The following is a 22,916-nucleotide window of genomic DNA, read 5'->3' on the forward strand; positions in this document are numbered from 1 at the left end:
CTGAGCTAGTGACTATAGCTTGCAATTTCTTGCAGATAAAATTACCTACATTCCTCCCGTAGAAAAATGAGACCAATGTGTCAATAACTACATTATACAAAACCACGCATTTTAAACCAAGCAGTAATGTTCGAATATTGCAGCAGATACCCACCATGAAGACACAGTTTTGCTGCCTCTAATAAGGTGATTCCCATGTACCCAACAGCAAGGCAATCACATCTATTTTTCTTGGAAGGAATTTCTTATTGTTAATGGGGGTTCATTTCCAGCTCTGCAGCAAGTGCCCACATCAAGAGATGCATCTGATTAAATGACTCCCTGCACTTGAGAGACAGGAGAAGGAAAACCAATTCCAAGTTTAATATGATCCTTTTTTTCTCTGTAATGGATTTACCTCCTCCTTCTCACTGCAACACTAAGTGAGGGACAATTTAAATCAAGCACCAAAATTTGTTACTTATGAAAGCAACTTCTCTCAAGTGCCTGAATCATTAACAGGTTTTATTTATCTATTTATGTGCCTTGTTCTGGAAAGGACTTAAGACAGAAAGCATTAACTGTTTCCAGGTAGAGATCGGGGATGGCTCACAAGACTAAACAATGTCAATTGGGCAGACACCTCAGCTCCAAAGGAGAGTGCATCCCATCAATAAATATTTATTGGTACCTACTATGGACGATGCGATGTGCTCGGAGCCAGGGATACATAGGTCAGTACAACAGAGAAGCTTCCCACCCCTGACAGAGCCCACATTCCGAAGGTGTATCCAGCACCAGAAGCAAACATAATGTGCCAGGTTGCCCGTCAAAGCTGGAATCTAGCTGGTGAAGAGATATTCCAAGACTCGATATCTGCCTCTACACATATCTGAATAACCATAATTTATAAGAGAAAAGAGGCCTTGGGTGCCTGGGTGGCTCAGTCGTTGAGCGTCTGCCTTCAGCTCAGGTCATGGTCCCAGGGTCCCAGTATCGAGCCCCGCATCTGGCTCCCTGCTCTGTGGGAAGCCTTCTTCTCCCTCTCCCACTCCCCTGCTTGTGTTTCCTCTCTCGCTGTGTCTCTCTTTGTCAAATAAATAAATAAAATCTTAAAAAAAAAGAGAGAAAAGAGGCATTTGGTGTGGCCCTAGGCCATACATGGTTATGCTGGGTGAAAGTCAGAAGGAAGCCAATATGGGCCAAGAATTTTTTAATAAAAAGACCTGTTCAAGAATGGAATACACTGCATTGTAAGGTAATGAGCTTACAATCATGGGAGGTTCCAGTGGAGTTGGTAACTTATCAGAAAATTGGCTGTGATGGATAAAAGCAGGTTCACAGGAACATTAGAAGCTACTCATGCTTTATGATTTAGATGACTCTAAATCAAACCCCAAAAGTACCCTGACTATCTCAGTCCTCACACTGTTAGCCTTAATAAGAAGCTTTAATGATCATATAATGATATAATAAGCCAGAATTTCCTTGGTTCCCTGCCATTCAGAGTCAGACAGAAACACTAGGCACTGATTTCTGATTGCTAGGCCAGGTTCTGGGGTATCGAGTGGCTTCAGAATGCCAACAGTCTCTAAAGAAGAAGGAACTCAGGTCCTAGAAATAAAAGCACACTGCAGTAAATGCCAAGGTACACCAGTCATGAGGGCAAGACAGGTATGTGAATACTGCTGATATTGGAAGCAAAAGAATCTGTCAGGATAGGCAGAATTTCTAAAACGGCCCCTAGTGATGTCCTGCCCTAGTCCCCAGAACTGCAACTACAAGGAGAGCTCACTCTTATGCGTGGCATGGCACAGCTGACCTCCAGATAGAGACTGTCCTTGGATTACCTAGGTGAGCCAAACATAATCACATGAGCCCTTAAAAGCAGACAGCTTTCTCCAGCTGGTAGCAGAAGGAGAGTCAGAGAGACTTGAAGCATGAGAGGGATTTGGTGCACCATTGCTGGCTTGAAGATGGAAGGGGCCACTTGACAAGGAATCTGGGTGACCTCTAGAAGCTGAAAGTAGCTCCCAGCCTAGAGCCAAGAAAATGGGGACTTCAGTCCTACATGCACCAAGAAGTGGAGTCTACCGCCAACATGAGTGGCCTTGGAAGCATATTCTTCCTCTGAGCCTGGAGCTAAAAGCCCAGCCCAGCCCAACCTTGACTGAGGCTTTGTGATTCCCTGACCACAGAATCCAGATGAGCCCACCAGACTTAGAGCCTCCAGAGCTGAGAAACGGATGTTGTTTTAAGGCGCTCAAGATGTAGTCATGCTACGCAGCAAGAGAGAAGCAATACAGAATCCAAATGGTGAAATGAAGCACTGTAAGCTACACCTAAGCCTTGGAATGGCCGACACTCAAGAGCTACACGTCCAGCAGCTAAGCGAACCAGGTGAGTCCAGACCCAGAGAAGTCTGAAGAAAGCAGCACCACCATTGACTTCATCGAAGTCATGGACAGAAAAGGCCCAACTCCACCTCACACCTGTTAGGACTGGCTATCATAAGAAGACAAGAGGTCACAAGTGTCAGTAAGGATGTGGAGAAAAGGGAAGTGCACTTTTGGTGGGAATGTAAATTGGTTCAATCACTATGGAAAACAGTATGAAGGCCAGTCCCTCAAAAAATTAAAATAGAACTACCATGGGACCCAGCTTCTGGGCATATATCCAAAGGAAGTTAAAACAAAGTATCAAAAGATATCTGTACTCCCCTGTTTATTGCAGCATTATTCACAACAGCTAAGGTATGGAAACAACCTAAGTGTCCATCAATGGATGAATGAATAAAGATGTGGTGTATGTATATATACAGTGGGATATTATTCAGCAATGAGAAAGGAGGCTCTCCTGCCATTTGCAACAACATGGATGACCTTGAGGGCATCATGCTAAATGAAATAAGTCAGACACAGAAAGACATGATATAATATCACTAATATGTGAAATCTAAAAAAGCTGAACTCATAAAAACAGAGAGTAGAATGGAGGTTACCAAGGATGGAGGGTGGGGAATGGGGAGGATGTTGTTTAAGGATACAAACTTAGGACTACAAAATGTATAAGTTCTGGAGAGCTAATGTAAAGCAAAGTGATGATAGCCAACAATATTGTCTATTATAGACTTCAAAATTGCTAAGAGACTAGATCTTCAATGTTCTCACCACAAAAAAAAAAGAAATGATAGTTATGTGACATGACAGTTGTTAGCTAACTACTATGTAAATGGTGGTAATCATACTGCAATATATAAATGTATCAAACCAACTCAATATGTTGTACACCTAAAATCTACACAATCTTAAATGTAAATTATATCTCAATTAAAAAAGAAAGAAAGAAAAGGCCCAACTTATTTTGGCAAGGAGGGAAAGAAGGAACTCTGGCTTGTGGACACACTCTGTGTGGTTACACTAGGTGAAACTCTCCCCCTGCTTAGAGGAGGGGGCTGCCCTGCAGCTGGTGGCAATGGGGGTGGGGGTAAAGGAGGAGGATAGACTCGGGGTCCTACTGTAATTTCGGGTGTGCACCAAGAGCTGATGACACCCAGATGCTACATTGCTTTGCTGGGGTTTGTGCTCCGTGGTGATGGCCCTCAGAGGGGAAGGGGGCACAGGGGCTGCAGCCCAGGGAAGCCCCTGCCAGCCTCCCTCTGCAAAACCAAGATGGTGTTCATTCCTAGGCTTGAAATTCACACCAAAGTAGAATAGTGTATTCTGGACCACTGAACATTCTGGAAGCCTTGGGTGTTCAAAACTTCTCGCCACACAAGGGATCATCTCTCACCTGGAGTTGCGCACCGGCCTCCTCACTGGTCTTCCTACTTTTGCTCTGTGGCCCTAAGCCTATCCTCAACACAGCAGCTGAGCTATCCTCTTAAAAGACATAGATCTGACCAGGCCATCCTCTACCAAAACCTTCCAATGGCTTCTACAGTGCTTCTGGTGGCCTGTAAGACCTTCAGGGTTGACCCACCCCGACCACCTCTGTGGGCTCCTCTCCCAGCCTCTCCCCTTGATCACTCCACTCCCTCATGTTCCTCAAACATACCACACTCCCTTCAGTTTCAAGACCTTTCAACCTCTTTTATTTTCCTGGAATGTTTTTCTCCCAGATATCCACTTGCCTCTATCCTCACTTCCTTCAGGCCCTGTTCAAATATCACCTTATTTGATGAGAGAGACCTTCCCAGACCACCCATAAAGAACACTACTTCTTCCCTACTCTACTTCATTCTCTAATCCCCCTTACCCACTTTATTTTTCCACATAGAATTCATCACCATCTGTCAAAAACAATTTTGTGTAAGTGCTTGGTTATTGTCAGCCTCTCCCCTCTCGAAAATAAGCTTGATGAGCTTATATTATCTTGTTCACTGCTGTTTCCCAAGAGCCTCTAGTAGTACCTTTCACAGTAAATATTTGATAAATAAGTGAATGAATGAATGACAGGAAGTCTAGGAGATGTTGGGCGGTCAGACTGAGACAGTCAAACAACAAGCAATATTGGGTGCAGGAGACCCCAATATAGCGGGACGTCAGAGTTACTACAAGACATTCAAAGACATACTCTCCGTACACATTCTTTCAGCAAAGAATTTCCACACATTTACTCTGTGCTAGGTATCTATTCCTGACACAAGAATTTCTCCCACATGGGAGAAGGAGAATACCCCTCCTACAATAATGCACCACGAAAGCAGTATTTTACAACAATTCTCGTAGTAGCAATGAACAGTCTCGAAATAGCCATGCTATTGGGAAAATACAGCATACATCTACAAACAGGTGAGAACACTCAGAATTACCAGCTTAGAAGGCTGCCTTCTCTCTTGCTTTTTCTATCCTACTAATTTCCTCAGTCTACCTGCTTGTCTTCTTGGGCTCCTCAGTTTAGAATGAGTCCACAAGGAGGAATGTCCCCCTCCAGTTGAATCGAGAAATGGTTCAGAAGGACACAGAGCCTGTGTAAGCCCCATTTGTGTTCGGGTGTGTTCCAAGATGAGCCAAGTGCTCAGGCCACCAGATGGGCAGCTGGGGCCATGTTGTTTACTGAGAGGGTGCCTCGCAGATGGTGGGGGACAGGACAGGTGGTCCAAAAGGGCAGGGAGAAATGGGAGAGCCACCAACCTCCTCCTAAAAAAGTGATCAGATTTCTACCTCATGACTTCACAGCTGCAGAGTACACCTGGTCTGCATTTTCAGCACAAGAACCAAGTTTTCATAAAGGTCAGCTTCAAAATCATCAAAAAGGGATCTGTTAGCGGTAGTGCTTGGGCACCTCATGAAGAACACTCACAAACATCTTCCCTTCTCTGGGCAGATTCCACCTTGAGCTGTCTATGTCCTTACCTTCCTTCTGTGGATGTGGGAAGTGTGTGGCCTAAAAAAAATATAGTTTTCCTGCATTGTGGGTTTACAGGTTTAAAGAACACAGGGTCTCCATGACCCCACGGATCATGGTTGTGGAAGAGGACCCACCACACAGGAGTCTCGCTCTGGAACACAAAGACAAACATCTGCTAGAGGAATGTCAAAGGGAAAGGTAGAGTGTCCCAACGATGGCTTGAGCAGACCACACCAACTCATGATGTACGTGCACTGCACAGCTGGGCAGTGGGCAGCTGCGTTGCTTGGCCGGCTCTGACCTCTTGTGCTGCCACGGGAAGCCAACAACCTCAGCCCTGGACAAGTCTGGGAATGGTCAGGCCTGTCTCGTTCTCAAACATTTGCAACTATTTTCCAAACACTCCAAAATCCCCTAACTATTTGGCTGGCTCTGTGACACTTAGGAGTTTATTATTTATTTAAAAATTTTTTTAAAAAGTTAAAACTAACAAAGCAGGTTGTAATGGCCCAAACTGGAAACAACCTAAATATCTATCAACAGTAGAAAAAGTAACTTGGGGCACCTGGATGGCTCAGTCGGTTAAGCATCCGACTCTTGATTTTGGCTCAGGTCATGATCAGGGTCGTGGGGTCCAGCTGAGCATGGAGTCTGCCTCAGATTCTCTCTCTCCTTCTCCCTCTGCCCTGCCCTACTCTCTCTCCCTCTCTCTCTAAAATAAATAAGTACATAAAATCTTTTTTTAAAGTAACTAAATAATATATTCATACAACTGACTCCCATATGTCAATGACAATTAAAGAATTCTAACTATAAGCAGCAACAAGGAAGAATCTCAAAAACATAATGCTAAGCATAAGGGAGGGACTAGATGCAAGAAGACAGCAGAGTGCATACCGCACAATGCTTTTTATGGAAAATTATATGAAATTCAACAATGAGCATGACTAACCGATGGTGGGCACCCTCTGGGACCAGTGCCTGAGAAGAGGCACAAGGAGGGCTTCTGAGATGCCAGCCATGCTGTGTTTCTGGATCTGGTGCTATCATCTGAGAGTGTTCACTTTATAAAAGTGCGTCATGCTGTCCACTTACAATTTTGCATACTTTTCAGTATGCATGTCATGTTTCCATTGTTAAAAAAAACAGTTCACTGATTAATCTTCTGAATATTCTTAATCGACATGTATTAAGTTTACGTTGGTCTACAAACCCCCATAGGATTGGTCCTACCGCCTCTTCCATGTCATCTACTCTTCTACTTGTTCAGTCAACTCTTACTGGTCTCTCAAGTCAGCCACAAACCTACCTCAGGGCCTTTGCACTGGCTGCTGCTTCTGCTTGGCATGTTCTCCCCACAGATATCCATAGGGCCTACCATATCATCCTCTACCTCAAAAAGATACTTGTAACCCCATGCTATTACAGCATTATTCACAAGAGTCATGACATGAAAACAACCTAAGTGTCCATTGACAGGTAAATGAATAGAGAAGGAATGGCATACACACACACACACACACACACACACACACACACACACACACACACAATGGAATGTAATTCAGCCATGAGAAAGAGGGAAATCCTGCCATTTGTAACAACATGAATGGACCGTGAAGGTATTATACTAAGTGAAATAAGTCAGACAGAAAATGACAAATACTGTATGATCTCACTTATATATGGAATCTAAAAAAAAACCTCACACATAAAGAGAACAGATTGATGGTTATTAGAGGTAGGGGGCCGGGGGTGGGAGAAATGAGTGAAGGGGGTCAAAAGGTACAAACTTCCACTTATAAGATAATTAAGTCCTGAGGTTATAATGTACGGCATGATATTGTTCCAGAGAATATATTACATATAATAATTATATTCTGGAGAATATAAGCTCCATGAGGGCAGGGATCTCCATGTGTTTGGTTCTCTGCTTGTATCCCTAGCACCTCAAGCAGTGCCTAACACAGAGTTATAACTTTACAAATATGCATGGAATTAATGAGAGCATCACACTCAAGTGATATGCCAGGTATTACACTGACCAATTTTATCATCTTTAGCTCATCAATACTCTTTGCCTCATTTAGAGGATTTTTATTTCCCCCATGTTGGTAGGTCTAAGTTAAAATGAGATCTTTGGCAGGCTTAATTTCCTTTAGAAGTTCAACGGATTAGGGGCAGCAGTACCAGCCAAGTCAACATTAGTGACCGACACTTAAGAATGGGGATGAGAAGAAGGGAGGGATAGCGTTAGTAGGTTTGTCTACTTTAAGCCAAAATTGCCAAGCAGAATAGCCTCTGTCAATAAATAGCCCCTCCTCAGGAGCAGCTCATTTGAAGGTTGGGTCATACAGCCCTCGTCCTGGGAAAAGCAGGAAATGATGGCAGCAGAAATAGTTTGCATTCTTGGCACTCTTCCAGACTTATTTTCCAATCCCTCAGTAAATCATTTCCTCCCACAGTTAAACAGTTCCAAGGATGGGATCTCTCGGTAATACTTTTTACAATTGTGTGTGAACCTACATCTCAAAATAAAGAACTTAATTTTTTTTAATTACATTTAAAAAAAAAATAAAACTGACCCTAAGGATTTGGCTCTGCTAACCTATTCATTTCTTAGAAAACACACCCCTTCTTCTGTGCTGTGGGCTTGAGGTCCAGGGTCTTCATCAAAACGCTGCGACCTTAGAAACTTTTGTAACTTCGGTGGCAGTTATGACAGAACAACTTCTGTAACTGACTTTAAAAAGCAACTTCCTTTAAATCTTCATTTGTCTTGTGGACGGTGTGATGTGAAAAATGGCCAAAAAGTAGAAGGCCAGCTCTGAAGGTGGCTCACCGAGGGAAGGCGGGGACCGAAGCTCAGTCACAGACCACCGCCCGACAGCTCTCCAGGTGGAGAGGCTCAAGGGTGAGGGATGTCCCACAGACATGAGGCTGCCTGAGGAGAAATGGGCTCCAGGAACAGCCAAGCTAGCCTCACCTGTTCAAGTGTTAACCCCCAACAGAATGTCTAGCAGCCTAGGAAAAATGTATTGTCCAGATGCTGGTTGACGCCATCAGGGAAAGGCAAACCCAAGCCAGACTGCAAATCCACTTCACCACCTCACACCCACTAGGACAATAATGATCAAAAAGTCAAAAAGTCAAAAAAAAAAAAAAAAAAGTCAGTAGTAACAAGTGTTACTGGTGAGCACGTGGAGTCACTGGAACCCTCGTACACTGCCGGGGGGTGACGGGGGAGGGGGCAATGTAAAATGGCACAGCCACTGTGGTTAACTATCTGCCAATCCCTCAAAAAGGTAAACACGGAGTCACCACATGAGCCAGCGATTCTGCTCCGAGGTAAATGAAAACAAATGTCCACAAAAAAACTTGTACACAATGTTCCTAGCAACATTATCCATAACAGCCAAAATATGGAAACGACCCAAACGGTCCATCCACCAATGAATGGGTAAACAAACTATGGCATATCCATAGAACAGAATACAGCTTGGCAATAGAAAGAAACGGAGTATGGATACACACTGCAACATGAAGAAACTGGAAAACGTTAAGCTAATTGAAAGATGCCAGTCACAAATTGCGGGGTAGAGACGGAGAGCTGATCAGTGGTTGCTTAGGACTGGGAGAAATGCAGAGGTTGAGGGAGTGACAACGAAGAGGTCTGGGGTTTATTTCGGGGGTTTCTTTCTGTGGTGATGGCTGCACAACTCTGTTATATACGCTATCACAGAGTTACATATAAAGTGTGTAATCACTTTAAATGCGTGAGTTGTAGGGCCCCTGGTGGCTCAGTCGGTTGAGAGTCTGACTTCAGGTCAGATCATGATCTCAGATCCTGGGATCAAGCCCTGCGTCAGGCTCCATGCTCAGCTAGGAGTCTGCTTCTCCTTCTCCCTCTGCCCCTCCCCCTGCTCGTGCATACTCGTGCTCTCTCTCTCTAATAAATAAATAAGATCTTTTTAAAAATAAACAAATAAATAAATGGGTGAATTGTATGGTATGTGCATTATATCCCAATAAAGTTGTTTAAAAAAAAAAATAGACGTGAGAGACGCTGAATAGCACCAACCCTCATTAAGAAGATGCACTTGGTCCCTCATAAGAAGGCTGCCCTCGCTGGGACTAACTTTGTAGGATAAGCAGGGGTGTTGGGCCTGGATTCTTCTGAGTTCTCTTCCTTCCCTACTTAGTGACTTACTTAGAAAAGGACCAGTAAAGTGAATATGAAGCATTTTACAAAATATAATGCACTGTATAGATTTATAACAAGAGGCTCAAGTGATCCCCAAATAGCATAACAGCTGAAGAGGCGGGAAAGCTAGTGAGGCCTGGAGACGGCCCAGCCACAGAGGGAGTCTACCATGCCGAGGGTGTTCGTTAGGCCTCTGATTGCTCTCGCTTAAAGCTCTCCTGGTAGAAAATGGGTGGAACTGAACCATCCCTGGCCACCCAAAATGGCTCTCAGGTATTTTGCAAAATATGACATAACAAAAATAAAAAGACTCACAAGCCCTGTAGGGCCCTTTGGAGAGCCAGGAAAGACTAGGAAAAAAGTGAACCATATGGCTGATTGCTAACGGGTTGCTTTCTCTCCCCTTTTTCATTAACAGAAAAATAACTAACTGCTGAACCTCTTGACTTTAATTTCATGCACAGTTTTCGTTACGATTCAATGCCAGGAAGTGTTTCTGCCTCAGCACCTAAATAATTCATGACTGCTCAGAATATCTACCCGGAATCAGGGATAAACCCACTCCACAGCTCCGTGTTGGCGGGCTGTGGGGGAGTCTCCATCTAAATTCCTGAAGAGCAGGTGCCTGGTCTGCTACCGAGCACCCGGCACTCATCTGGAAGGCAGAAACCTCCTCCTTTGGGAAGATTCCCCTTCCTGCAGTTACTGCCCAAGGTTGACATCTCTGGGGATTACATCTTAATTTACTGAACATGGGGGTCTTGAACAGGGTTCAAATCTCAGCCCACCACTTGGGCTGTTGATTTGGGACCGGATGTATCTCTGTGGCTCATCTTCCTAACCTTTAAATAGGGATTAAATGTGGGGCACCTGGGTGGCTCAGTTGGTTAAGCGACTGCCTTCGGCTCAGGTCATGATCCTGGAGTCCCGGGATCGAGTCCCGCATCGGGCTCCCTGCTCAGCGGGGAGTCTGCTTCTCCCTCTGACCCTCCTCCCTCTCATGCTCTCTGTCTCTCATTCTCTCTCAAATAAATAAATAAATAAATCTAAAAAAATAAATAAATAAATAGGGATTAAATGAGATAAAAGGTGCTCGACAAGGGGCTTGGCCCACAGCCGGTGCTCAACAAATGGCAGTGATCACTGTCCTTATGATTTGGTAAAGAGTATTCACTTATTTATTCTTTTAGCTAACCAATATTGGTCCTAAGCACCTACAATGTCCCAGGCGGTGGGCATGTCCTCGACACTGGGCTACAGCAGCATCCCTCCCCTCACAGGTCTGCCAGTATAGTGGGGCAGATAGACATCACACAGGCTCCCAAAGCAATGAACAAGTTCATAATCAGCCATAGGTTCTACGATGAATGTGACCAGGAGCAACGTGATCTGGAGTGGCACTTTAGAGAGAAGGCTTAGCTAGTGTGTGCAATAAGGCATGAAAATTTGGTTGCGTTATTAAATATTTCCTGATCAATGGATCCACTGGGAAATCTTTCTAAGCCCTCCAGCAAAAATGAGCACCGGGTCTACCCTCATCATAGATGCAAGAACAACCTCACGGCAAGTCACATTCACACACTACCTGAGCAGATCTCTTCCCTTTCCACTCTCCTCCTCCCAGAGGCCAGGCCTCCTTTCTTCTTGCCCCTCAGGCTCCGGGGTCCTCTGGGATCTAAGTAAGTCCCTGTTGTCTGGAAGGAATGTCACACATCAGATGTCTTTCAACGTTTCTGACTGTTCTTCACACATCACTGAGGGAATAGAATTTTAAACAGGACCCCTGGGAGGAAAGGTCCTCTTTGAAGACATCCTAAGTCTGCAGGACAGGGAGGCGTGCAGACAAGGAGGAAGAGCATTTATTCCAGTCACACGGCAAAGGAGGGAACTAAAATGATAGCATAGAAGAAGAGGTGAGGACACTCCAACCCCAGATGTGACCGTCTATCATCCAGCGCATACACAGAAGCCCGCCAAAGAGAATAAAGGAGCTTAGAGAAACATAAAGTGGGCTCCAACATTTCTGGAAGCATTCAGAGCCTGAGGCAAAAAAATCCAATACGTCTTACCCCTAGTTCTAGAAGTGTAGTCAAGCTAACCCTATAAAACAATTCTCCAGGTCATGTGCCCATACAAACTACACCCCAATGAGATTCATCATTACTCCCTAATAAAACGTGGTCAATATTGTTTTCTGAAAGGAAAAAGAAAATTCTGGAAAGATACACCAAGAAAATCTGTGGAAAGTGGTGACCTCTGAGGAGTACATCTGAGGTCAGATGTAAAAGGTTTTATTTTTCATTGGGTAATCTTTTATATGATTTGTACTTTTATTATGTGTTCTGTAATAATTATTAAAGATAAAATATATTATCCCCAAAATAAATGATGGAGGGAAAACTGCTGATTTGAGAGGTGCTGTTTATTTATCAATAATTAGAAGTCTTAGGAGTTAATTTCCTTTATATAAATCACTGCATGATCAAACAATGTACAAAAAGAATTACACAACCAAGTGGGACTCATCCCAGGCACACAAGGCAGGTTCGATATTCAAATATCGATTAATGTAATCCATCACAACAAACTAAAAAAGAAAAATCACATGATCCTATCAATAAATTCAGCAAAAGCATTTGACAATATCCAACACCATTCATGATAAAAACATTCAGTAAACTAGGAATGGAGGGGAATTTTCTCAACTTGATGAAAAAAAATCCACAAAAACCCTTCAGCTAACATCATACTCAATGGTGAAAAACTCAAAGCTTTCCCACTAAGATCAGGAACAAGGCAAGGATGTCCCCTCTTGCAACTCCTTTTCAGCATGGTACCAGAAGTCCTTGCTAAAGCAAAAAGGCAACAAAAGAAAAGGGGAGGAAGTAATTAAGCTGTCTTTGTTCGCAGATGACATGATTGTCTACATAGAAAATCTGAAAGCATCGACAAAAAAGCAAGGTTCATATACAAAAGTCACCTCTTTCTTATATATCAGGAATGAACAGTGGAATTTGAACTTATGTCACTTATTTCTAGATAGAGCAAGATTGACCAAGCTCACACAAACCAGGCCTTATCACAAAGTTGAAAGAATGATGAAAATGAATGTCTGGATCCCTGGGCCCCAGCCCTTTCAGTCACTCACCAGGGTAAGTGAGTGTCTCCTCTTCTCTGGGCTTCCGGGGCTCCTGAGAAGGGTACAGGCCTTGGACTAAAAATTGAAACTCCTTTCCAATTTTCTAAGTCCTCTGGGAGAATAAAGGCACACAGTTCTTCCTCAAAATGTCTTATGCTTTTAAAATTATGAAGCTAAAAAACACATGCTTACCAAAAGTTCAAATGATGCAGAAGTATATAGAGACAAGCAAGAAGGTTTACGGGTGCTGGACTCTCAATTCCTCTCTCCTTCCAGAGTTAATCACCTCGAAGATGCTAACGCTGTGCCGTCCAATATGATAACCACAAGCACGTGCAGCCATTTAGATTTAGATTTTTAATGAATTAAAATGAAGTAACATTGGAGTTCAGATCCTCAGGCACATATGTCACATTTTACAAGCTCAGTAGCCACAATAGGCTAGTGGCTACCAAGTTGGATGGCATATTTATAAAACAGTTTCAGCATCACAAAAGCTCTACCGGACAGTGATTGTCTAAAGGGCATAAGGAGGTCTTTTTCAAATGATTTCATTTCTGTTCAACACTCACTTCCTGGAGCCCCCACAACCATTCCCATCAGGCCCTCCCTGGCTGGGCTCAGGACTACCCTAACAAGTTAATGGGATGAGTTGCCTTGGAAAGGTCTGTCAGTTTCCTGATCTCTAATTAAGAAAGACTTGCTTCATCACTGGGCTCACTGAAGGTCATGGAACCCATCACCACCCCCAGTGACATATAAAAAGGAATTTTAAAATTCCTTCACTAAGTGAAGGAATTCACTAAGGAATTGAGAGTCCAGCACCCGTAAACCTTCTTGCTTGTCTCTATATACTTCTGCATCATTTGAACTTTTGGTAAGCATGTGTTTTTTAGCTTCATAATTTTAAAAGCATAAGACATTTTGAGGAAGAACTGTGTGCCTTTATTCTCCCAGAGGACTTAGAAAATTGGAAAGGAGTTTCAATTTTTAGTCTAAGGCCTGTACCCTTCTCAGGAGCCCCGGAAGCCCAGAGAAGAGGAGACACTCACTTACCCTGGTGAGTGACTGAAAGGGCTGGGGCCCAGGAATCCAGACATTCATTTTCATCATTCTTTCAACTTTGTGATAAGGCCTGGTTTGTGTGAGCTTGGTCAATCTTGCTCTATCTAGAAATAAGTGACATACAATGACTTAAGTTCAAATTCCACTTCACTAAGAACTCGAAAACTTCAGTGTTCCTCAGGGTGGTGCTTTTCAGGAAGCAGTGAGGCATTCAAAGCCTGAGATAAAAACACCCAATGTGCCTTACCTCTAGCTCTAAAAGTGAAGCTAAGCTGCAACACAATTCTCCAGGTCATTCTGGCCCATGCAAACCACGCCTCAATGGGGTTATCTCAATCATTCCCCAGTAAGCAGGAGCCATATTGTTTTCTCGGCTCCAACTCTCCACTCTGTTGTCTACACAGTCTGAGCAGGTGATTGCCAACTTTCCACTGCATAGACTAGACCTCTCTGTGGAGATATAAAATCCTAATGCATTTCTGTTAGCTTCCCACAAACACCATGCCTTTGCCTATGCTCAGTTTTCTGCTAGAATGCCCTAGCTATACCCCTTCTGAACACACTTCCCCAGTCTACTGGCCAGACAATGCCCACCTTTTCTTTAAAACTCATTTGAGACATCATCTCCAGGAAGCCTTCCCTGTCCTTCTCAGGCTAGATGAGGAGCCCTAGTGGCTACTCCAAAATTTCTATATAGGAGACACTTGGCAGGTGAAAATCTGGTAAGAAGCAACGAAGGGAGTTTGTGACTTCTCTTGAAATCACATTTTATAGCAAGGTCAATTTTGGCTGAGATACTTGCAAGAAGAGCAAAGTTCTTAAAGATGTTCTTATTCACAAGTAAATGTGAGTAAGAAAATATCAGTGATCCTTTTCAAAGAACATCCTTTTGAGGAATAGTGACTTTGGAGGAGAGCAACCAGAGATTAAAGAAGGATACACACTCCCCCAAGCTGCACTTGGGCCCTACTACTGGCTTGTCTACATGCTCCAACAATATCCCGGTGTCCTTCTATCATAGCAGTACCAACTTGTATCTGTTAATGTATGCATCTTCTCCACTAGACTGCAAAGGGCCATAGTTTTATTTATATCTGTATCTCTAATACTCAGACCAGTCCTTAACAGAGATGCTCAATAAATATTTGTTGGACGGATAGATGGGTGGATGGAAGAATGGGTGGATAGGTTGATAGATGAATGAATGGATGGATGCACGCATGGATGGATGGATGGATGGACGGATGGACGGATGGATGGAAAGATGGGAGGAGATGCTTTCTTAACATTCAATTTTACCTTCAGACCAAAGTCTTCTAAAGGATAAAGACCTTGAATCTCAAAATCAGTATCTCTCCCACAACTTCTCTCTCTCTCCCTCTCTCCCTCTCTCTGTCTCTCCCTGTCTCTCCTTGTCTCTCCCTCTCTCTCTCTCTGTATTTCCTGTAACACCAAAAAAAAAAAAAAAGTTTTGTATTTAACAACCGCTCGATACAAAGGCTGACATTCCCCACCCAGTGAGTGTACTAAAGAAAGACTGGGGAGAAAGAAGAAAGAAATCTTTAACAATAAATATTGGATAATAGCATTAAAAGCCTCCCTTTCTCTAATGGAGGTACAATTTGGAGATAAACCTAAACCACCTTCCTCTCTGTGGCATATGATTAAAATCTGCTTTGTTCTTCTAATTTGCTATTCTCAAATTACCGCACCGCTGCTGGCGCTGCAAACTCAGACCTCAGGGCTGCCCTTGAATCACCGCACAACTTTGCCTCCTTTTTTTTTCCTTTTAATCAGCACTGAACCAAGAAGGTGCCACCTACACCTGGGGGAGAAACGATGTCTCCAAACCTGGAGACAAAAGGTGCTATTCAAGGTGCCCCTTCCATCCCCCGTGCCATGATGCCCCTCGGCAGAAGTACAGCTCCCTTGAGGTTTGGGAACACAAGAGGCGAAGTTATCCTTGACAGGGCTCCAGGTGGTACGGAGTGTTTTTTCCACCCCTGACTCTAGAGCTTTTATTCTGCCTCAGCTTTCAAAACAAAGAGAGCCTGACAAGGATGTGCTCGTGCTTAACTAATAAACACTTTGTTTTCATATGTTTCCAGAAGTCCTCTAAATACCACGGTCTGAGATTGCTAAAATCGCAACTTCCAAAGTCAATCTCAAAACTACAAGGGAGGGGCACCTGGGTGGCTCAGCTGGTTAAGTGTCTGCCTTCGGCTCAGGTCATGATCCTGGGGTCCTGGGATCGAGCCCCGCATCGGGCTCCCTGCTCAGCGGGAAGCCTGCTTCTCCCTCTCCCACTTCCCCTGCTTGTGTTCCCTCTCTCGTGTGTCTCTCTCTGTCAAATAAATAAATAAAAATCTTAAAAAAAAAAAAAAACTACAAGGTAAATTACCATAAAGGACAGAAAGAAAATTCTATTGACATCATCATTCCATGTTTCTTTTTTCCTTTCAATTTTTAGGAGTTAACTTGAAATTTCAAACTACAAGCAATGTCTATACCAAGCCAAACATGTGAAGAGAAAGGGAAGGTATCTTTCAATGATCTAGTTATGTTACATGGCAATATATTCATAAATACACGATAAGTTGATCACAGTTTTCATGTGGATATACAGTGAACCACACGTTGACTAAAAGAAAGTGGAGAAAAACTAAAATTGTGTCCTTGGATGACAGTTCTAAAATGTCAATATGCTTTCTTCATGCAGAAATGTGGTCGGTGTATGGTTTTTTCCCTTGCTTATTAGAAAAGTTGCCAGTGAGGGGCACCTGGGTGGCTCTGTCAGTTGAGCAGTGGACTCTTGATTTGGGCTCAGGTCATGATCTCAGGGTCGTGAGATCGAGTCCCATGGTGGGCTCTGTGCTCAGGCAGAGTCCGCTTGAGATTCTCTCCCTCCCCCTCTGCCCCTCCCCTCACTCCCATGCTCCCTCTCTCTCTCAAATAAATAAATAAAATCTTAAAAAAAAAAAAAAGAAAAGAAAGTTTCCAGTGTAAAAGAATCACATCATTTAGACTAACAAAGAAGATTCAAAAACAAAATAATAGTATTTAGTATAGTAGGGGCAAACTTAAAATTCAAGGCACCAGACCTTATCCTAATTTTGCTAAGTATGTGACCTTAGGCAAATCACATCACCTCTCTGGATCTCAATTTAATCAACTAGCTAATGCACATTATTAACATACCACTCAAGGATATCAAGAGGCATATGAGGGAAGGGAAAGGATGCTAATAAACAAAGAACAATAAATACCCAACACCATCACACCATGCAGACAACACCTACATACAGATACAGCTCAGATCACAAGGATGAGCATTATTTTCAGAACAATGAGCAACAATATGTACACAGACCAGCCCATAAAAATAACATCAGCTAGTAACGTCAAGGAGGAATCATTAGCCAACTTACTGATTAGGTTTTTGTCCTTTCTTCTATTAATAAGTCTAATTAGTTACTGATAGTTTAAGACTGCTTATTTTTATTACCAATCCATTAGTAAATGATACTGTGTTTGAATTTTCAGTTTGTGTGTCCAGACCCTGGTTCAGTCAATCCTTTCCAGACCATTGTTTACCAGCAAGCCCTCATGTCTTAAAGCAACAAATTACGCCTCTAAGGGGAGAGATCGTAAGCCAAACGCTAATCTGTTAACATGCTAATTGCTTTCCCCTGCTACGGAATAATCATACTTCAACCCTTAGCATTATACAGAGATATATATTCAGACAAAAACTCTATTGTACACCTAAGATCCAGGTCATTACATTACTCAGATTATTTCTTGGAGTAATTTTACAGAACTTGAATTCACTTTAATTAAAATTCACAATAATCCCCTGGGAACTAAGGAGAAAACAAAATTTGCTACAGGTGCTATCTGAGATATAAATTAATACTAAATAAATTTAAATTATTACAGCATAACTTGCAAAGCTCCTCCTCATACGACATGTTTAATTTTGTACCAAGTTGATAAGATTTTAAAATGTATTGTCTATTTAATGTTCATGGCACTGTCTCAAAGGATGACTTCCCTAGAGCGCAAACCCTATGTTTTATAACTTAGAACCTTCCTGCTGAGAGAGGACTTGTTTCATTTGATAGGCCAAGCAAGGAAATGAGGATGAAGTGCAGAAAAATGCTTTTCCACTGGGAACTCTGATTTGTCTGGCCTATTTGCAGAAGAAAATGGAGAAGATCCTACTCTGGTCAAAGTTGCCTTACAAAGGAAAAATGATCAAATACTCTTGGGAAGAATTCCAGAGCTCAGATTCCATTGGTTTGATCTACAAGAATGCCCCAAGCAGAAAGACAGACAAAAAAAGACCCATCCTGATGGTTTCATTCACACACTCACATGGCTTCTTTGCATGAACACTAAGGATCCCCTTATCAGTGTCTCCATGCCAGACCTCTCTGCTGACTTGGGAATCCTCCACTCAGACACCCTACAGGCTCCTCAAAGTTAAGAGCCCAAAATGAAATACATCATCTCCTCCCTCAACCTGCTTCTCCTTTATTCGATCTTCTCAGGGCCAGCTTCATGGGTGAATGGCCCATGCTTAGAAGGGCCCCGCACTTGGTTTAAAAGCCTACTGCTACATTCTTGAAATTCTTAATTTTTGAACAAAGGGTTCCATATTTTCACTTTGCACTGGGCCCCCAAAATTTTGTGGCCAGTTCTGTGTCTCCTGGGGCGGGGAAGGCCGGGGGGGGGGGGGGGGCGGGACATGGCCATTACTTTTGTTACAGAAACCAACCTCTTGGGACTTAATCCCAGATCCTCCCTTCCTTCATTTCTGTATCTGATCATGCTGTTTCATGCTCAGGGTTTTATATCAAGCAAAGGCTCACCTTACTTGAAATGCCTAAATGCCTTTTTCTCCTCCTTTAAAGAATTGATTTCCACTTGTCCTTTAATTATTAATCAAGTTCACCTATACCAGAAATACTTATTGATGCCCCAGTCTGACACAGATGCCTCCCCTTGGTCCTCAACGTCCCCATACCTGTCCCTACTGCTGTCATTTTGTCCTTGTACCACTATCTTGTCTCTCTTCTCCCAAATGACTGGAAGCTTCCTGATGGCTGATTATTTTTTCTTTTTATTTCTAATTCCCAGCTCTGTACTTGGCATATAGAAGATATTTTTGAAATTCTTATCGAATAAGATTGATGTTATTTCAAAAAACTTCCCTAATTCACTTTTGGAAAAAAATAACTCCTTGGTCTATACAATTGTTCTCTCCTCTTAGAATAAACTTCCTTTTTTTTTTTTTTTCTAAAGTTATCCTCTCCTTTCCCTCCTGAATCTTCAGGGAAAGTCACCAAAACAAACAGCTCCAGAGCTTATGTTACACCTCGGATGCATTTCCCCCTGTCCTCCAGGGTCACTGTCCCCTGGGGTTCCTTCTGCAAGTGAGGACAGCTGGGTCCCCTATGCCTCCGGGAGCTTCCAGGCACTACTGGTTTATACACAGTGATCTGTTTGTGCCAAGAAGTTGCCAGAGTTCCTCTGCAAGAGCCCAGGATACAGGAAAGCAAGAGTGGGAAGTGTGGCCCAGAGGGACACAAAGTCTCTTATTAACCCTGGGCCCCCACGTGCTCTCAGATGTTCCACACTTCATCAGATTGGCCATCAAAGGACATCCTGCTTGAAAAACAATCTCGTGATTTGGCTGCAGCTGGGAATCAAAAGGAATCACGTCAGCCCCGGTATCAGTCTCTAGTCAGTATTTCAGTCTTCCATGACACACACACCTGCATGGATTCCTTTATTTATTCATTCATTCACTTACTCAAACATTCATTGACCACCTACTGATGGAAATGTGCCGGGTGAAGGGTTATCTAGGGAGATAAGGGCCCAAAAGTCCCCACACTCAAGGAAATTAAGAATTTTATTATGCGACAGAAAAATTCCCCCAACACCTTACCATTCCAAGTGTGGTGCACACACGAGCAACAGCGGCAGCGTCCGGAATCCTGTTAGAATGCTGGATTCCAGGGCCCACCTCAAGACCTCCTAGATCAGAATTTGTGTTTTAACAAGAGCGCAGGAGATCCACATGAACATCAGAGACTGAGAAGCAGTTACACATCCCTCCCCAGAGCTGAACGGCTGAACGCCAACTCCTTTGAGTCTGAATTAAGTTCAACTCTCAGTTGGAAAACGCACTAATGATTCCTGACTATAATCCCACTTCTCCCCGTCTCTAGACCCCACGTCTGGCTCTCTGCAACTTCAAAGAAGCAACTTGAACCCTTTATCACACCAAGTGGGAACTAAGAGGAAACGGGGCTATGTACCAAATGCCTATCATTCACGCTCGTGGATCTCGTATTAGATTCTCTGCGGGACACGTTCTGATATTTCCATTCCTGCAATCTTTAAGTTTCCCCAAAATGCCTACTTAGAAAAAGAAGTAACAACTTAAGAATGCAAGTGACTAACAGACTGCATTCAAGTAGTTTACATTTTAAACTCTTAATGCATGGTTACTGTACATTTTCCACAATCAAAAGAGGGGTCTCAAGACATGGCTTTATCTAATTGTTAGAGGTGAAAGATGAAGATCCAGCTGGAGAGCAAGGACAACCGAGAAATGCTTACTACAGTGGAGCCAGGCCTTGTCCTTCTCTCAACATCGCTCCCCCCTAACACACATACACACACACACACACACACACACACACACACACACAGGTACATGGTTACTACTAAGAATTCCAAATATACATATACACATTTTCCATGTACACAGAGTGTTTTTTATTTAGTTGATATCATTTCAAATACCTGTAACTTGTCAGGCATCTCTTGGAGGCCCAAGACAAATTGGGAGTTCTATTTTGTTTTATTTGGTTCTTTTTTTTTTTTTTTATATTTCAAGACATTCAGTAAATTGAGAGTCACCTAAACCTACAATTCTTAAGCTTATTGGCCTCAAAACTCCCTTACACTCCGGAGGATCTATAGAATTTTTATTTGGGTTGGCTATATCAATTTCCTGAGAATTCTTTTGAATATTCCATTTTTTGATTCATGTAAAGATAATAAACCCACTGCACATTAACAAAATTTGCATATTTTATTAAAAATGACCTGTATTTGCAAACTAATAACTGATTGAATGAGAAAAGTAGCACTGTTTTACATTTTTGCAAATATCTTTAATGTCTGGTTCAAAAGAAGACAGATGGATTCTCACATCCGCTTCTGCATTTAATGCGCTTCTATATCCCATATCATACAGCCTCTGGAAAACTCCACCACACACTTGTGAGAGAACAAGACTGGAAAAGCAAACATCTCAAAAAGGATGACAAGACAATTCCACGGGGAAGAAAATCATTGTTTCAAACAATGGTGCTGGGACAGCTGAATATTCACGTGCAAAAGAATAAAGTTGGACCCCCTACTTTACATCCTATACAAAAGTTAACTCAAAATGGATCAAAGATGAGGAGTAGCTGTGTGCTACTGTGAATTATAATAAGAAATATATATTTTGTCTTTGTCCTCATTTCTGGCACAGAGCTCGTAAAACCCTTGCAATGTCTTAAGTGAGGTGAGCAATAAATGTCTTTTGTTACGTTAATGACGTGACTTTTGGAAATCCCCTGCGGACTGGGGCTGGTTGCCAGGAGAACCCACCATGTGATTAGAGGGTTGGAACTTTCAGTCCCATCGCCCCAACCTCCAGGGAGGGGAGAGGAGCTGGAAATTGAGTTCAACCACCAATGGCCAATGATTTAATCAATTGCGCCTGTGTCATGAAGCCTCCGTAAAAACCAGAAAGGACAGGATTTGGAGAGCTCCTGGGTTGAGAGCTCTGGTGAATACACAGAGGTGCCGGGAGATCGGTACTCCTGGAGAGAGCATGGATGCTGCATCCCCCTTTCGCCCCACTTTGCCCTATGCAGCTCTTCCATCTGGCTGTTCCCTGAGTTACATCCTTTTATAATAAGCTGGTGATCTCGTAAGTAGAAGGTTTCTCTGAGTTCTGGGAGCCACTCCAGCAAATTAATCAAACTCAAGGAGGACATCGTGGGAACCTCCAATCTACAGCTAGTCAGTCAGAAGCCTAGATGTGACAACCTGGCCTCGTGACTGGCCTCTCAAGTGGGCGCAGTCTTGTGGGACTGAGCCTGTGGGATGTGATGCTATCTCCAGGTAGACAGTGTTAAAATGGAGTTGAATTGTAGGCATACGTGGTGTCAGAGGATTGTCAGATGCATGGGGGGAACCCCCTCTCCATACAGTGGAACTGGAACCAAACACCCTTGGGCTGTTAATGGCTACAGGCTTATTTGGGGGATGACAACAGTCTCCTGGAAATAGAGAGTAGTCATCGTTGTACAACCTTTTGAATATACTAAAATCCACTGAAATGTACACCTTAAAATAGAAATTTTGTGGTATATAAATGACGTATTAATACAATAATGAATCAAAGACCTAAATGTAAAAGAAATGTTAATGTTAGAAGAAAACAGGCATAAGTCTTCATGACCTTCGATTATGCAATAGTTTCCGAGCTATGACATCAAAAACGCAAGCAACAAAAGAGAAAAGAAGTTGAATTTCATCAAAATTTTAAAACTTCTGACACCATCAAGAAAGTAAAAAGCCCACAGAATAGGAAAATATTTACAGGTCATGTGTTGTATCCAGAATATATAAAGAACTCTTATAACTCAATAACAAAAAGACAATCCAATTTAAAACAGGGCAAAGGATCCAAATAGACAGTTCTCCAAAAAAGATACACATATGGCCCACTGGCACAAGAAAAGATGCTCAACATCACTAGGCACCAAGGAAATGCAAATCAAAATCACAATAAGATACCACTTCACACCCACTGAGATGGTTATAATCAGACAAATAATAACAAGCGTTGGCAAGGATGTGCAGAAATCAAAACCCTTACACACTGCTGATGGGGATGTAAAATGGGGCAGCCACTCTGGAAAACAGTTCGGCGGTCTTCCAAAGGTTAAACCCAGATCCAGTAATTTCACTCCCAGCTAGACACCCAAACGACATCTGTGTCCACACAGAAATTTGTACAGGAATGTTCACTGCAACGTTATTCGTAACAGCCAAAAAGTGGAAACAACCCAAATTTTCATGAACTGATAAAATGTGATC

General features: G+C 42.8%; 1 protein-coding gene across 3 annotated transcripts in view; it reads right to left on the reverse strand.

Moving 5' to 3' along the window:
• FRMD3 (FERM domain containing 3) overlaps positions 1-22,916 on the reverse strand; it is a 296,683-nt gene that overhangs the window by 267,512 nt on the left and 6,255 nt on the right. Inside the window, exon 1 of one of the 3 annotated variants that reach the window (XM_078062349.1) lies at positions 19,696-19,779. The exons of the other annotated variants lie outside the window; for them this stretch is intronic. Within the exon in view, the coding sequence (XP_077918475.1) occupies positions 19,696-19,698 (3 nt within the window). The 5' untranslated portion in view covers positions 19,699-19,779. Of the gene's footprint in view, positions 1-19,695; positions 19,780-22,916 lie in introns of those variants that run through there. 3 annotated transcript variants of the gene reach the window in all.

This window comes from Halichoerus grypus, chromosome 14 (genome assembly GCF_964656455.1).
Source record: "Halichoerus grypus chromosome 14, mHalGry1.hap1.1, whole genome shotgun sequence".
NCBI lineage: Eukaryota > Metazoa > Chordata > Mammalia > Carnivora > Phocidae > Halichoerus > Halichoerus grypus.